The 18310-nt window shown below is 37.7% G+C and overlaps 1 protein-coding gene across 6 annotated transcripts in view; it reads right to left on the bottom strand.

Annotated features, from left to right (window-relative positions):
• The window catches only part of VPS13B (vacuolar protein sorting 13 homolog B), a 749374-nt gene that overhangs the window by 89342 nt on the left and 641722 nt on the right, over nucleotides 1–18310 (bottom strand). For all 6 annotated transcript variants that reach the window (XM_032421506.1, XM_032421505.1, XM_032421503.1 and 3 more), the window contains 3 exons: nucleotides 14225–14421; nucleotides 4660–4841; nucleotides 3060–3409 (listed from right to left, as the gene is read on the bottom strand). In XM_032421506.1, coding sequence (XP_032277397.1) covers nucleotides 3060–3409; nucleotides 4660–4841; nucleotides 14225–14421 — 729 coding nt within the window. The remainder of the gene's footprint in view (nucleotides 1–3059; nucleotides 3410–4659; nucleotides 4842–14224; nucleotides 14422–18310) is intronic.

Below are 18310 nucleotides of genomic sequence, written 5' to 3'. Positions count from 1 at the left end.
AATATTTTGGTGGATTTTGTTCTAGCAATTTTTCTCTTCAAAGTGTCCTGCCTGTTTCTATTCCAGTCTATCCTATCTAATCCTATCTTATATGTCTTACATATTTAAAGGTTTATAAACCTTTAATCAAACTGGAGTCACAGTGTATAATTATTTTGATGAGATTTTTCCATTTGCCATTATATAATCAACATAAACTACCTCTCCTTATAAACATTTTTGTCTCCTTTAAGTCCAAGAGTACAAACATGGAAAAAGGGATATTATTCCAAACTCCCAGTTAGATGTCCTGAGACTGAAATTCAGTTTTCATAATAAATTGGGATCAATCTGCTGGTAACACAGAGGTTAAGTTACCAGATAGGGCTTGAGTAGGGAAAAAAAATCATATTACTTTCCTCATCTCCAAAAACTGACCTTTAATAAATGATGAGTGTTTTAGAAAAATGTAAATGAAAGAACACGAGGGGGTTGTTTACATTTTTCTAAAGAATACTCAAAGTCCTCAGAGAACTGTTTCTCTACTGTTCCTTCATCTGTGGAGTTCATTATAACCGTAATAAGTTTAAGCATTTCTCGGAGTGTCTTAAATTTCGGTGTATTATAAAACAGTTCATACACATTTTATATGACATCATATAGTCTAAGTCTCAGGGTGCTCACTCAGATTTGTAATTAAAAGATGGCATATCTACATTTAAGATTTGTGCTGGAGTGTTGTATAGGCACTTGCAACTGAACAGAGACAGACGTCATTCTGGTGTAAGATAAGACACATGAGCAAGACCTTCATTTTTAAATAAAAATCCTCTTTACATGTTATTTTGTCCAAATGTGGGGATATGGTATTGAAATATAAAGCAAATTGCAAGTGGCATTTTGCGTCCTTAATCTGGTTTCACAAAACATTAATCATGTGCAAAAGAGAAAAAAAAAAAAATCTATGGCCAGAGAAATCAGACACTGATGAAGGCTTCTGTTAATCTTGAGCCTGTGACCTAAAGGTGAAAGGTCAAATTGTTTCATGCTTCAACTGTCTAGTCCATCCACACTGGATACAAATGACTTGTCTCAGATATGAATCCAATAAAAGTATGCGGAAAACTTGAATAACTTATCTGGCTTATTAAATTCATATTTCTCATCGGCAATAATTAGACTGCATATGAGCACTGTACACACAATAACCTCCAAGCTTAGGAAACTAATCTTCCCCACTAAGGGAATAAACCACATTCAGAACATCTTAGAAACAATGAACTTAATAACCCTCTATAAACCCATTTCAATGTCAAATGTCCGTTAATTTCAAAGTAGTGCATTTTTGTATTTACTTTAGAATGCATAGGGTTAGATGCCTACCACATTAAAACTTGGTGGCAAGTACCCTTGACATGGGAGGAAACAAGAAAATTACAGCAACAATTACAGAAGTATATCCTCTTGTGGCTCATGTTAACATTGCCAAATCCCTGTATAAATCAGAATCAACTATTCATAGAATGTACCTGTCAGCAATATGCTACGTGACATATGGCTCTAGTTAATCAAATATACAATTCCATTTTTAAAAAAAACTCAGAATATTCCTTCAAGGCACTGTGTTAGCCAGTCAGTCATTGGCACTCTGATGTGGTTTAAAACATTTAAATATTTATGCACCGTATTTTATTTATACGTATAGCTGTGTCTAAGAGAATATTTTTACCCTGGGAGGAAACTGACATTTCTGAAGGCCATTTTGCAGTAGTTGCTACACATGAGTCCTCTTAGAATGGCCCTGATACCAAGACAAAAATATCCTGGGTTTAAATGCTCTATCAATGACTCTTTTATGTTTTCTAGGTTTGTTTTTTATTAAATGCATTGTTCAAAATATGACAAAAAACAGAAATTGGAGCCATGGAGGTTTTTTTCACATCACTATTCGAACCAGCTGCAAAGATTTAGATCACACTAGCTCTTATTTTACGCATGTCCTCTGCAACAAGAAAACCATGGAATGCCCTTAAAAAAGAATTTTAAAATAAAAAACAGATGTGTTATCTTCTTTCCCTTTGCTATTGTAGTGCCATGTTAGGTAATTAATTCCTTAGTCTTATATAGGTCTTCATGCATATAAAGAAAAGAGTTTATTCCCATAAAAATTCTTAAGTTAGAGAACTCAGAGCCCCCCTCCCGTGCCCCCCACCCTGGCCTGTCTCCACATGAGGTCAGCGCAGGACGAAGGACCATTTCTCCTGGGGGGCCAGCTCCACACAAATGCAGGTAGTATATACAGAAGTGGGGGGGGTGTCCCAGCTTTAATAGCAACACAAACTTGATGGAAATACAATATTACACTGAAAATCAGTGTGGAAGCAGAAGTGATTTGTTCTTAAATTGAGGAGCAAAGTATTATCCAAACATTCTGTGAAATTATTTTCATGCTAGCCGCATGGACAGGTTCCCCATTTTAAATACGCCACGCAGCACAGACTTACACTTCATCCCCTTGTTTGATATGGCTAATTTCTGGCAAGAGATGAAAGGAAAAAATTATTGATCGAGAGTCTTCAACTGATTAAAAAATGGCAGAATGATAATAGGGGGAAAGACTAAGACTTGTTGGATTTGCATATTTCTTCTCGCTGCTTTTTCCCTCTGAAAAGATGAAATGTTTACTATCAGCAAGGCTCACACAGGTTCTTCATTTCTGCAATGGATGCTTAGACAATCTGATACATAACTAAGTTGAAGCTTTGGCAAAGGAAAGCCATAATACTTGGAAAAAATTTCTGGGAATACGTTACTTTCCACACAGATGTGGTACATTAGTCACAAAAATGTGGGCATGGTCTCCTATGCATGTGTAGAGAACCCATATTCTCCAAAGCTTTTAAAAATAACATGCATCACTTTGCTAAACAGAGAAAACCCCAAATATTATGGTGCCCATCAAATTCTTCATCCTCTCACATTTTCGTTTGTGCTTCGCTTACTATTAGAAGTGATAACATAGAGTGCCTAGTAAAAGATCACATGCAGACAAACTGTAAACTGTTCTAGGATGTGCATACCTGTTGCCAAGCTTGTACTGCAGTGTTTAGAGAATGAACCACATGTTGCCCAAAGTTGACAAAGATAGAGTCCACTACGATGGTGCAGTCAAGCAGCTTTTCTCCTGCGTCACGGGAAATGGCCAACTGCCCGAAGATGCTGAAGGGTTTCACCATGCTTTGCATCGTGACATTTCTGCACTCGAGAAGTTTACAGTCTGCTTGAGCTGAGAACCGGATCTCCTGACACACAGGACTATTGTTCCATTGCCGGAGATACACGTGCGGTTCTTTGAAGGAAATAATCATGTATTCTAGTTCAGATGGCACATTTTTATCGGAAATAAATGGCTGTAGGTATTGCGGCGGAGCTGTTGAGAAAACAAACAGGAAAAAACAGCAATTGAGATGAGCCAATATTTTATGGAAATAAAGAGATGACGTTTAAATTATTCACTTTTAAAGGTTACCGAATTCGCTATTTGCAGTTAAATAAACGCAAACACTCTCTTGAAGGCGTTATACTATTTGAATTACCATTTGATATTTGCCAACAAACCGGTTTTGTTCAATCAGCATGCCTCAAACATCTATTGTCTAAAGTTCACCTTCACTTTCACAGACAAAAATTTGATCACAGAAGACAACAGATAAAATGAAGAGGAGGCAAATATCGAAGGAGAGTTTTATGAAATGCTCTGTATCTACCAACCAAATCTCAAAAACAAAAACATGACTCGAAAAGAGTTAGAAAAAGCAGGTTGAATTCCATTTTTTGCTGAAAAGGCAAGATGCTTAACAGCAGCTGTGTTTAGTTTTAATCTGATTTTTTAAATCTGATTTTTTTTCCCTTTTTCCATTACATGTTAGGTTGAAAACCTGAATAAAAATGTACTAACTAGGAAACATTTGGTATAGACTTTTAGGAGTAATTATTCATGTAACATTGGCAAATTTATAAAAGACCACTTTCGGTGGTGGGAAAATTTAATCTTCTACCTTACCAACTTGTAAAAATGACAGTCCTTTAAATTTCTGGAGAATTTGCCCATCCTTTGTAGAATGTATTCATGCTTTTGAAATCAGGTAATATCGAATACTTTTGGAATCTATCCATCATTAATGTAGTAGCTCAGGACACAGAACAGAAACAGATGTATTTCTTTTAAAAAGATCCTAACTGGAATAACAGTAAAACCTGCAATCTTTGTAACTTCCTTGAAAATTCTTATTAGGAAGCATGCAAAATCATGTCAGTTCAATAGTACTGGTAATTTATATTATAGGTCCATATGATGGTTCAAAAGTAAGGGGTACATCTGTTAGATGAAGTCAGCTTCAGAATAATTTTGCCAGTGCTCATTGTTAGGGGAAATGAATGCCTCTTCTAAAAATTTCCACCACCACATGGGTGGTAGTCAGTAGGGAAAGAGCTTTGGGTAGTGGAAGTGATTAGCAATCACAGCACTTTAAAACATCAGTAATACTGCAATACACAGAATAAAAACCCTTCCACGCCTTTTTACTTCTGGGCAAAAATTGATGAAATGTGTCTTGAGAACACTCATGAAAGACAGTAAGTATTAAGTGGATGCTATTCAGATGCTAAAGGAAAGAATACCTGTGCCTAGTTGATCAAGGTGATGACAAAGATGGAACTCCAGGTGAGCAAACTGGAAGGAAAGGCAAAGAGATGGGACAAACCATGGGGTAAAACAGGAGTCGACTCTGGTACAGGCAGCCAGGGCTGTTGGAGTTACAAGTTGGTCACAAGTGCTTTGAGAACCAGATTCACTTGCAGAGCTATGGGAAATAAATAATAAAAGAAGATCAATGACCTAGATTTCCCAATACCGTATAAGTAAAATGTCTTTCTATAAGGGTTTTTAAAGCTAGCACCGATAATCCTATAGTTAATATATTATCATGAAATCGTCTGTATTGACTCACACAAACTAGTTGTTTTTAAAAATTAAGTTCATGTTGATTATTGTCTATAAGTTATTAGCAGAAAAATTTCAAAGGATTCCTCAAACCCCAGGTCGTGTTGACCTACCTCCAACCCAATTTTCTTCCATCTTCATCTCATGCAATTTATGGACAACTTGTTCTCCTATTAGTTTAAGACCAACACAATTTGGAGTATGACTCTGCTGTTTAAAAATCCAATATGCAAACAATGAATCATGGAACACTACATCAAAAACTAATGATGTAATGTATGGTGATTAACATAACATAATAAAATTTAAAACAAAACAAAACAAAACCCAATACTTTCAGCGTCACCATAAAATGTTTCACTTTGTTTTACTTCTCCAGATTGTCCATATCCACAGGGCCATGAGTTAGTCAATCCTCTTTACTGGAGACTCACTAAATACTGTACTAGGTGCCATAAAAGTTACGACCACGTCCAGAAGAACCAAAGTCCCATGGACAGTTACACTGCATGGGTCCTCTATTCACTTGCCCATCCTCCTACTGCCATTTTAAACAAGTAAAATCTCATTAAAAGGCACAGTGAAGGCATCTGTAGGAGGGAAGAAGCTGGTACATGGCAGCTGCTGATGTGCGTGTGAAACGTGCTGCCTGGCCTCAGTGCTAGCCGAGGCATCATGGGAACTGGGGAGTGGGATGGCGCAAGGGACATTCTGGTGACCGCGGACCACCGAATAGACGCTGCCCCATTCTCTCTCATCATCCTCTGCCCTCTTCTTTCCAAATCCGAAATTTGTTCTAGAGCGATGGGAGCCTGGCTTCCAAGTCCCTGAGGGGCCTAGAGAAGAAACACTGATTTACAGTATCCTAGGGAGAACTATGACAGGAAAAACTAGGGAAATAAATCCTTGGTTTTATATCACCATCTAACCGATGATATAAAATATGTAGACATTTAGAAACATCATCAAATAGAACCACCACCCAGGTACAGGAAGGTCGGAAGTGCTGCCAGAGTAGAAACATAAGAGGAACTCAGGATGGCGTGAGGTGCATCACGTGGGATAGTCAGAGTGTGAATCTTCAGCTAAGTTTTGAAAGAGGTTGTGAAAAGGCTGGTGAAAATGAAAGCTAGAAGCATTCCAACACGTTTACTGAGTATTACACTTTTAAGACGTTTATAGTTATATGGTGGTATTTACTGCAATGTTAGTAAATCTCCAGTGCCTACAAAGAAAATACAAACTGTGGGGCAATTTGTTACTGATTAAATGTTATGTGCAAGGAATGCATCTAAGTATATGCTAAAGCTTCTATAAATGGGCATACTAATTTAAATAGCCTTCTAGGAATTTATCTGTGGAGTTACAAATAACAGATTTCATCGACTAGGTAAAATTAAAACTTGTATTTATTCAGAAAGAGCAAAATGTATTAGTTGTACATGTGTTTTATACATTTAAACTACTTTCAGAAGTTGTTAGAAATAGGGTACAATGTTAGTCAAAATATTATTATTATTATTATTTATTTATTTATTTATTTTTTAAAGATTTTATTTATTTGAGAGAGAGAGAGAGAGAATGAAAGAGAGAGCATGGGGGGGGGGGAGGGTCAGAGGGAGAAGCAGACTCCCCACCGAGCAGGGAGCCTGATGTGGGACTCAATCCCGGGACTCCAGGATCATGACCTGAGCCGAAGGCAGTAGCTTAACCAACTGAGCCACCCAGGCGCCCAAGTCAAAATATTATTAAAAATCCAGGAGAGAGTTCTATGAGATCAGTTTTAAAACAGTGAGTACACAATTTGAGGTGTTTATCTGAAGCATTTTTCTTGCCAACTATAATTTTTGACACTCTTGAGATTTTCCAAGATTTATTTTTCTATCTGGAGAGTAGCAGATAGTATAACATATTGAAAAAGGCTGCTAAAACAGGAGTATGTGCTATAATTTTTATTAATAACAAATTGATTAATTCTTTAGTTTCCTACGTTAAATATACATATAAATTTTTAAAAAGAGATTTTTTTGGCTTTATGGTTAACAGACTCAAGTAGTTAGAAATATTCTTTCAATCTTAAAATCCTAACTAAAATGGTTGTTGAGTTAAGCTATATTTAAAAATTCAGACTTACTAAAAAATTAGTCATACCAAAATTAAAATTTCTTAACCACAAAATTAATACGGTGTATACAAACTGAATATACTTTAAATGTATTTTGAATCAGTAAAATGATAGTTTTTCGATACTCAACTTAATTTGATCATCATTACATATCATTTTAAAAGCAGCATATATATGCTTACCTCTTACACCAGGACTAAAAAGATGTAAGTGTAATAGAGCTAACCAGTCATAAATAGGAGAGGGATGACCCTGGCTAGGGACACTTAGAGCAGCTATGTTTGCATAATTTCCTTAATCAGGTACAATGAACTCTGATCCAGATGTCAAAAGGAAAAACATAATTTATGAGGTGTAATCAGCAGAAATAGAGAAGAAAGTAAAAGTGGTAGCTCCTGGGGTAACACCTCTCAAACAATAATACACAGAACTCAAGATTCAGTAGTTAGTTGAACTATCCCTAAGATCCTAATGGAAACTCAAATTCCTGGAAATATTCTAAAAAGTGGAAAATATGGCAGGAATTTTACATATCCATATCTGCATTTTAGCCAAAAGGTAACTTACCAACTGTCCTATAGAGGGGTGCCTATAGATGGGTATCAACTCTTTAAACAGCGAGTATTTTAGTAAGTCTGTGTTTTGATTGATTAATAGGCATCGCTGGGACCCAGGCACAATCCTTGAAGATTCACTCCTGGGGCCATTCTCGGGTGAACCCCTACAGCAGTGCAGGTACCCAACAATCTGACTTAACTGATGAAGGCTTGAGCTTTTCTCTGGATCCCTCCATAGTAAGAAGGCTTTTATAATACAGCAAAATACAGCAGAGAGATTAAGCAGAGAATAACTGGGTGAAAGAACCTAGTGAAGATACTTGCACTTCTATCATTTATATTATAATCTTCAGCAAATTGTATTACCACCTGGCTAAATCTCATTTTTTTTCATCTGTAAAATGAGTACAGTAATTGAACAACTCTTTGAGTATTAAAGGAGATGCTGCATACGAACTGTTCAGTATAATATCTAACACTCATTAACTGAAAAAAGTGCCATCCCTCTTTTTCTGGCTGGTAAACAGGGTACCATACTGGTCACGCAGTTCAACATTAATTGTTGGTGATTGCCTTTAGGCCTAAGATGGGTCTTGTAATATCACACTGACATTCATCTCACTGTGGCATGGATTCTCAACACTGGTTCACCTAATCTCCCTCCTGCCTACTGCAAAAACACTGCTCTGTCCATTCTGGGAGAGAGCTGCACCGTTAAGAGAAGACGGGAGGATGCCTGTCTCTTGCACCAAGTCCTCTCTAGTCCTTAGAATCACCATTTTTTAAATGCTTTAACTCTAACCCAAAGTAAAAAATACACTTTTATTGTATTCTAGGTCACATATAAAACGAGTGGGGGGGGGGGAGGCAGGTTTACTAAAAATATGACACACGCTGATATTTTAAAAATTGTCATAAATATATAGATAACATAAATTTACTATTTAACCCAAGTGCACAGTTCAGTGGCATTCAGTACATCCGCACTGTCATACAACCATCAGTGTCCCCATCTCCAGAGGTTTTTCATCTTCCTGCACTCAAACTCTATACTCCTTAAACAAGAACTCCTCATCCCCCTCTCCCCCACTCCCTGATGAACACCATTCTACTCTGTCTCTAAAAATTTGCTACTCTTGGTATCTCATATAAGTGGAATTATACAATATTTGTCCTTTTCAAACCAATATTTTTTTATTGTTTCCGTAGTGTAGTGGTTATCACGTTCGCCTCACACCAATATTTTTTTATTTTATTAAAAAAATTCCAGCTACAACCTGCTAAATTGATTTCATGACCCACTAATTGGGTTGTAATCCATGGCTTAAACAAACACAACAGGCTTAAACAGGCCCTCAGGTAAAGGACTCCTTTATATCTGACTTTATTTTATTTTTTTTTTTTTAAAGATTTTATTTATTTATTTGAGAGAGAGAGAATGAGAGACAGAGAGCATGAGAGGGAGGAGGGTCAGAGGGAGAAGCAGACTCCCTGACGAGCAGGGAGCCCGATGTGGGACTCGATCCCGGGACTCCAGGATCATGACCTGAGCCGAAGGCAGTCGCTTAACCAACTGAGCCACCCAGGCGCCCCGTATATCTGACTTTAAAAAGAGAGAATCTTCCACAGTTCACAGACTAAGCACCATGATACAGAGACTTCTGAGTCATTTTAATATCATCAGCCTAGAAATTTAGGTGAGCCCCGAGGAAAACTGATTATTTTAGGGAATGTGTACATGGAAAAGGACTTGCTGGCAGAAGACCAACTCCTGGTGTTACATAGAGTTCAATCATCAACTAAAAGGAAATAGTAAAAGGCTTCAAAAAGACACTTGGGGAAAAATACAAGCATCCCTTCTACCCAAGGTAGAGAAGGCAAAACTCAGGTTTATCCCCGGTAAAAAATATTCTGGTTTACACCTAAATGGTTTATGAAAATCAACAGTTTTAAAAATGGTACTCAACAAATTTAGGTACATCTAAAAGTACACATCCAAGCAGCCAAATGGAAGGGAAGAGTATTTGGAGGCGACAGTCATCTTCTTGGTAAGAGAAAGTTCAACTGGTGGAGAGAAGAGAAACAATCCAGAGACTTGATCATCATGATGCTCTTCGTCTAATTCCTCCGCTGTCTATCTATGCAAGAATCAAGGCTTCGAAAAATGAAAAGCATCTCCTCTTTGAAAAAAAAAAAAAAAGCTGTTGACCACTGTCTCAAAGATTACCAAATATGAGTGGATGGGGGCTTCTTTTATAAGATCTTTAGGGAGTAGGAGAGAATACTTTGTTGTGGCATATCCAAAAATGAAAGTACTCCAAAAATCCCACCAGAGTTTCAATTTTCATTGCGTGAAGGAAGAGCACCCTTAAGCCACTTGTTTTTCTAAGACGCCTTCTTCTATTGACCACCATTCGGGGCGTGGGGATAAAAAGTCCTTGTAAGTCATCTGCTTTCACATGTTCTAATGTTGTGAGAAATGCCCATGAATATGCACAACAAACCACCAAAGATCTGACACAGCCGAACACAGCTGAGCGTTATCAACTGGTAATAAAGTTAACTGAACCTATATATCAAGATCTGCAGTTATTATTGTGTTACATGATAGTTGCCTGTAATGTGTATAACTTTATAAAGTCACACACTTCTAGGATTTAGTCATTTGGCGTGAGGGTAAGGGGTGTGGGGAAACAAATGAGATGGTTGTTCTGGTCCATCAGAAGGCATCAAACTGATTCCAAACCCAGGGAACCTAGGAGAGTGGCCCAAAACCTGAGAGTTGGGCCCACCACTTTGTTTCCCTTTTTTTCCTTGTAGGGCCAGTTACTGGGTAAGAAACTATATATTCCAAATAGAGTGTGTAGTTGCTGGCTACCTTCTGTTTGCTCACTAGATCCACACTTTCTCCCCTTCCCCATCCTCTTCTCTGCTGCTGGACTGTACCAACAAGCTGCTTTGTCCTCTGAGAGGACAGTGGAGTGAGGGTATGTATTCCCCTGGCTCCTTCAGGCCTAAGAATGGGATGGTTCCCCAGGATTCCTAGCCCGAGGGTTCTGTACCATCCCTCAATCCTGCCCACATTTCTGTAAATAGTCCTTTCATTAAACTCTCTATAATCTTCAAGTTTGAGTTTGCCTTCTGTTCCTTGTCAGGACCTAACTGAAAAGGGGGATTTATTTAGGCTTAAGCAATGGGCATGGGCAAATACATACATGATGAGATTAAAGATAAATAGCTGAAATGGATATCTTGATCAGGGCTTAAAAGCTGTATCTCTTGCCTCCAGTCCAGTATGCAGCAAATAGGAGAAGTCTCCTAAAAGGTCAATACTGTAGTGGAAACTAAGCTTGAAATTACTCTACTTCAAATGCTACCTTCAAAAAAAACCAATCATTACCAATCATTCCTTTTCATGTGATCAGGCAAACCACTGGTTAAAGATGGTGGGATGCAATTATTACAAATACACAGGCATTGAATTAAAGATAATATACCTGTATGGGATAAACAGACTAAGGTTTAAAAGATTGGCTCTTTTGTCTCCAGTCCTTTGTAATGAAGGCTACCTGCCACCCTTTGGACCGGTTAGCTCCCATTCATTCCTTAAGGCTTCAGCTTAGAAATCAGTTTCTCAAAGCCAAATACCTGGTTGGTGATGAAGCCAGGACTTAAATCCAGGTCTTCTAACTTGGAATTCTCTATTAAATAGTGCTTGTATTTACATACATACAGTGATGCCATTACCACTGAGCTACCCTACCCTGTTGCAACTTTATGCCAATTGTGGGCAAGATGCTCTTTGCTTTTTCTTCCTCTTTTTTCTTATTAAGATTAAGCTTCATAGGACTTATTTTTATGAACTTTCTTCCTGGAATGCACAACAGTCTGATGCATATCCTTTTCAAACCACTGAGAATATTACTTATAAGGTACTCTCTAATCATAAAAGCATCAGGTTTTTGTCCAGTTCTAAATTTCTCATGACAGAATATACTGGAGCTAACTGCAGCAGTTTTCCTTCTGCATGAAATGCTGACATATTATTGAAGCACTAATGTTTTCTTTCTAGAAATTGGAAAAAATTTATTTACTGTCCCTTTTGAAAAGTGTCTTAGTAGGGTCTTATGAAGTTGACTTTTAAACCAACTCTTTAAATTTAATTTCATAAATATCAAATTCTATCTGAAAAATGGTTAATGTCAAACAAAGCAAGATCAGTTGTGAAATATTAGGTAACTTGAAAAATCCCAGGTGAGGACAAAAGATCTGTGATTACAATGTCAAAAGCTTGGTGAAAAATTGCCTGAATTTGATTGTCTGCATAAATTTCCATTCCCTAAAGGTTCCACGTTTCTGTAGTGCTAAGCTTACCACAAAAGTAATTTTTATGAATGTTTCAGATTCAGAGGAATTAACCTTGTCGAAAATGCTTCTTTCAATGCTGAAAATGCATTCTTTCATAATTAGAATCAAGAAATGATTTCTAACTTGATACTATTAATGAAACTCAGATTAAAAACATTTTTGTTACTTACAGCTCTGTTTTCTGAGATTTCCTGGTTTCTGACTAGGTAACCTGTGCTTAGAATAGGCAATCTTCCTATGCATTTGCTAACTCCTCACGGGATGGGTATTCTTTTCATTGCTGCATTCCACATATAAGTGAAATTAAAATCCCACTCCTCTAATATATTTTTGCTAGTTATAATCAGTAGGTAATATAAAAAAGGAAGGTAATTATTCTTGAAGAGCCACATGACCTAGAAATAGGATATATAAAGTATAAAACATATTATTATTAAGCACACGAAGTAATCACTGAAAAAGACTGTGAGGCTACTGTTAAAATGTTAAAGAGGTTATCAGTGTGATATGACCATGGGTGATGGCATGCTCTTTATTTTCCAAATGCTCTTCAATGAACATATAGTATTATTAATAAAAAGAAAGAGAAAGCATTCACAACTCTTTATAATATAAAGTAGGAATCAGAACATGAAATGATGTGCTATGATTATAACCTTGTGAAGGTATACATACAGTCATGGGCAAAAATAAAAGTAACACAGAAAAGAGAAAACAGTTGATTTGTGGATGTTATGAATGATGGATGTTTTTTCTCTTTGTTAGTGCCAGAATGTTGTTTGGGGAGAGAAAAGGAGGGATTATATAAAAGGAGTAAGATAATGCTAAAGCCAGTTCATCAGGAGAACTGGAAAGCAGGACATTGAGAGTGATAGACAACAAGATGGGCCTGAGCCCATGGTACATGCATTATCATATGACCCAAGAAAACTATTCCACTGACTGTGGTTTAGTATCTTTTTCTTGTCTTTTGTGGGAGCATGAACAGAAAGGCTTAACCAGTAGGGATATGTAAATGAGAAGACGTGCTGAAGAATAGGTTACTGAAGCCAATTTTTTTTCTACTCTTGTTAGTGGATGTATCAAGCAGGCAAACATTGAAAATAGGGATAGTCTGGCCCTCTTTTGCCACTAACCAGACATCCTGTAGGAGGTGTGGGACAGGAAGTTGTGGGGACATGATACAGAACACCTGAAGTCTACAGCTCTAGGGATTCATTATGGCCAAATACAATGTAGAGCTATCTAGAAATCCTTTGGATAGAAGTCATTTTGGTTAGCCAAGTTTTTCTAATGTCTAGAGGTCTTTTAAAGTTTTTTTTTAAACCACTTAAGAGGGGCGCCTGGGTGGCTCATTCTGTTAAGCATCCGCCTTCGGCTCAGGTCATGATCCCAGGGTCCCGGGATGGTGTCCTGCATCAGCTCCCTGCTCAGCAGGGAGTCTGCTTCTCCCTCTCCCTCTACTCCTCCCCCACCTTGTGCTCTCTCCCTCAAATAAATAAATAAAATCTCTGAGAAAAAAATAAAACCACTTAAGAAAGAAATATTTCCAAAATTTATCTTTTTAGAAGGAGACAATACAATTTATTTAACCTCTCTCTTAATGCTCCAGGGTTATCATTAACATATATTGTTTACTGTGTCATTCAGAGTCTGTTGAGGAATTGGGGTGCCTGGGTGGCTCAGTCATTAAGCGTCTGCCTTCTGCTCAGGTCATGATCCCAGGGTCCTGGGATCGAACCCCGCATTGGGCTCCCTGCTCAGCAGGAAGCCTGCTTCTTCCTCTCCCACTCGCCCTGCCTGTGTTCCCTCTCTCCTGTCAAATAAACAAATAAAATCTTAAAAAAAAAAAAAAGAATCTGTTGAGGAATTAATGGTTCTTTTCTTTATATTTTTTGTTTAGGATGACTCGATTTTTTTTTGGTAGTTTGTTTTTTGCACTTTTTGTTTTTATACTTAAGGAACAGGTTCTTACTGTGAGGGCTCACAGGGCTATATTATGCATACAACACAGGATTTTTTGTACTCAGACTTTGCTATATCAGCTTGTCTTATGTCCTAGTTCTCATCTGTAGTTCACACAGATGCAGCTGCTAGCCAGCTGAGATCCGGCTAAGAGAGGGGTCACTAGATACGAGGACTTGATGACTGTTTCCCAGTATAATGTCACTATTTCATTTTTCGTCGAGTTACCTTTGGTCATCAGCACCATTTTGACTGCTGTTCAGGACAATTCTCCAAAGATCCGAGGATACCAGTTTCTTCTGGTCACTCACAAGATTGATATCCGGCAACTGCAGTTCACACACTTTGCTTTCAGACAGACTGAATTCTTGAAATGCAACAAAAACCTTCTGGAGTTCATCCCAGTATTCCAAACTACACGGAATCTATGTTAAAATAAGGAAGATTTTAGAAGTTGCAAATAGAAACTATGATACAGTTCTATATTTGTTGAAATGTAAATTAAACCATAGAAGTTATAACATGAATAAGACTTAAAAAGGGATAAGTCTGTAGAAGACAGTTTAGAATTTCTTTTCATAGTTATATTCACCCTGTTTACCTACCTTTTTTTATTATTATATTATGTTAATCACCATACATTACATCATTAGTTTTTGATGTAGTGTTCCATGATTCATTGTTTGCGTATAACACCCAGTGCTCCATGCAGAACGTGCCCTCTTTAATACCCATCAGCAGGCTAACCTATTCCCCCACCATCCTCCCCTCTAGCCTACTTTATTTTAAAAGACCCATTCAAGAATAATATGTGAAAACAGCCAAGAAAGTTTTTAAATAAAAGAGAAAAAAGGAGGAACAAATTCTACCAGGTGTTAAGTGTATTATAAGGCTATGGCAGTTAAAAGATAAGGTTTGAGTAGTAGCCTACAAATAGATTAAAAGAAATAGAATAAAAAATAGTATAAGATATAAGTACAGATAAGTTTTAGTTTGTAAGGAAGATACCATTTCAAACAAGTAGGGAGAGACAGGAAATGTGGTTGCAAGAACTGTCTAGCCATTTGGTAAAACCAAAATGGGTCCCTACATCATTCCTACATGAAAGTAGATTCCAAAAGGATCAAAATGTTAAAGGCCCAAACTGAAAGCATAAGAGAAAAAAAATCGGTTAACATCTTTATCATAATAGGGCAGCTTTTTATAAGTATGGCATGAAACCCATTGAAGAAAAAACCCCCCACAAAACTACAGTGGATAAAATCAAATTAAATAAAAAAGGCAAACTAGGGTAGGATAAGTGATATTCAATGATAGATCCAGGAATAATTGTTGTGGTAGCAGACAGTGCTTACAAATCAATGAGAAAATGATAAATAAGCATACAGAAAAATAAGAAAAGGAAGATGTTGGAAAAGGCAATTAGCCATGGGCCCTGAACTTCCCTGCATGTTACTGCTAGGTATGAACAGGATGCAAGACCCTGAAAGCTGTTAACTGGGGCTAGTTCTTAGGTTGTGTTTACAGAGAACAACCTTGAGGGATGTGGGAAAGTCTCTCTCCAGGACAAAGAGCAGATTCACTCTAAAGGGGGTGGATGTGGCGAGCTCCATGCTCCTTGGCTGTGCCACATACTTACTGCATGCATACCATCTCCCTGAGGGCCCTTCTGCATTGCCCGCGTGGGACCTGGGGGCAAGAGGAACCAATGCAAACATGGTGCTCATGTTACTTGCGCCCGGAGTAATAGTGTTCTTTGTTTCTGACCCATGAGTCTTATGTCCTCTGCCAGAAGCCATGAAACACTAGAGGGCTGATTCATTAGCTTGCATATGGTAAATTCGCAGACTCTGACAGTAATTAGTTCACAGAAAAACAAAAGTAACTGGCCAGTAAGCATGAAAAGATACTCAACTTCACTAATACTTAAATTCAAATTTAAGTTAATAACATAATATTTTAAATTTATTACTCTGGCAATTTTAAGAACTGACAGTTCCAATTTCTGCACAGGTGTGGGATTAAGCATTTCCACCCAATATTTTTGGAGGGTAATTTGGCAATATCTATTAAATGCTTGGAAGTATATGCCTAGGAATCTATTTACAGAGATTCCAATGTAAGTGTGTATTTATTTCAGCACTGGGTGTATTAGTAAGAAATTAGAAATGACTCAAATATCCATTAATAGGGGATTAAATATCACAGGCAGATCTATAGAATGGATTACTATACAACCATTAAAACGAATAAGGAATATCTATATATACTAACACAAAAGGCATCCAAGATATATCACTAAATTAAAAAAAAAAAGCTTTAAAATAGAACATGTGAGTTAATTCCATTTGTCTTAAAAAAAAAAAAGGACTGGGCTCAGGTGTGCCTTTTCTTTCGGAAGCTTTCCCGAATTACCATCCTCAGAGCTGGTCGCTGCCTCCTTTGTGTCACTTCTATATCTAACACACTCCTCTATCATAAAACTCATAACACTTTGCAAGTCCCTATTTACATGTTTGTCTCCTTTAGTCAACTCTGAGATCTTGATGCAAAAATGACACATTATTTAAAAAAATTTTCTTAGCATCGAACAGTTTTTGGGACATAAGGGATCTTTTTTTTTTTTTTTTTAAGATTTTATTTATTTATTTGACACAGAGAGAGAGAGACAGAGAGAGAGCAGGAACACAAGCAGGGGGAGTGGGAGAGGGAGAAGCAGGCTTCCCGCTGAGTAGGGAGCCCGACGCTGGGTTCGATCCCAGGACCCTGGGATCATGACCTGAGCCGAAGGCAGACGCTTAACGACTGAGCCACCCAGACACCCCAGGAGGGGGAGCCCGACTTGGGGGGACCCTACGCGGGGAGCCCTATGCTGGGCCCTATCCCAGGACCCTGGGATCATGACCTGAGCCAAAGGCAGACGCTTAATGACTGAGCCACCCAGGCACCCTGGGACAGAAAGGATCTTAACAGAAGATTCCTGAATGAATAGATTTCTCCTTAACCTTTCTTTTCTAAATAAGTGATTCCTAGTCTTTCAATGGGATAAATTTTACCTCTCCACCCATAACAGTTTCTTTTCTTTAAAGAGGGATTTGAGCATCCGTGTATGGAGAGATGCTTACTGGGAAAAAGGGGAACAAAATGGATATGCGTAAGAGGCTGACGGGGATGAAAGAGAAGGGTATGTTCTGTTTAGTGATGAGTACAAGTAACACATTCATAGTAATCCACTTTTACCTACCATTTCTTGAAATTCGCTCCCTTCTTGCTTTCCATGATATACTTCTTTCTAACTTTACCCTCTCTGGGTCTTCGTTCCTATATTCTCTCGCAGCCTAAAACACCTGTACACCCCTTCATTTCTCATTGTCTCATATTTAAATCCTTCCCATCTATCAAGGTCCAAATGAAATACCACCTTTCTTTGAGCCTTTTCACCTCCCCAGATGGAGAAATGCTCTCCTTTTTCTGAACTCCAACAGTTTTTTAAAAGGGAATCTGTTTCATAGCTCTTATCACTGTATACCTCATGTTATAGTTATTTCTATACATGACATCTTCCCCGGTAGGCACATTCCTTGAGGGAATGATTTCCATTTGGCTAAGCTTTGGATTTTCATAGCACCTGGCAAAGTGTATACAGTGAATGTTCAAAAAGAAAGTTGCTGAATGAATGAATAATTCATGAATGAATGAATGAATTAATATACACATACTGGGTGATTCAGTCCATCTCTGGCACATTAAAAATTCTCCACAAAGAAGTACAGAAGATAAAAGCATGAACTTTGGAGTCAGACCTAATGGGATTCAATTCCTAGCTCCATTAGCTATGAGTTCTTGGGCAAATTAATTTCTCCAATATCAGTTTCTTTATTTCTAAAAAGGAGATAGTAACAGAACTATCTCAGGAATTGTGAGAATCAAAAAAGACAAAGCATCTCATATAATAGCACATAGTAAAAGCTTAAAAAATGTTAGCCATGTTACTGATTGGCTGTATGAGTTCTAGTAATTTGGGAATGGAGTCTTCTGGGTTTTCCACATAAAGTATCATGTCATCTGTGAAAAGAGAGAGTTTGACTTCTTTGCCAATTTGAATACATTTTATTTCTTTTTGTTGTCTGATTGCTGTTGCTAGGACTTCTAGTACTATGTTGAACAACAGTGGCGAGAGTGGGCATCCTTGACGTGTTCCTGATCTTAAGGGAAAGGCTCTCAGCTTTTCCCCATTGAGGATGATATTCGCTGTGGGTTTTTCATAGATGGATTTTATGAACTTGAGGAATGTTCCCTCTATCCCTATACTCT

The sequence above is a fragment of the Phoca vitulina genome, unplaced genomic scaffold (genome assembly GCF_004348235.1).
Source record: "Phoca vitulina isolate PV1807 unplaced genomic scaffold, GSC_HSeal_1.0 scaffold25, whole genome shotgun sequence".
NCBI lineage: Eukaryota > Metazoa > Chordata > Mammalia > Carnivora > Phocidae > Phoca > Phoca vitulina.
Note: the sequence above shows the minus strand (reverse complement) of the source record. Positions and strands in the feature narration are given on the sequence as shown.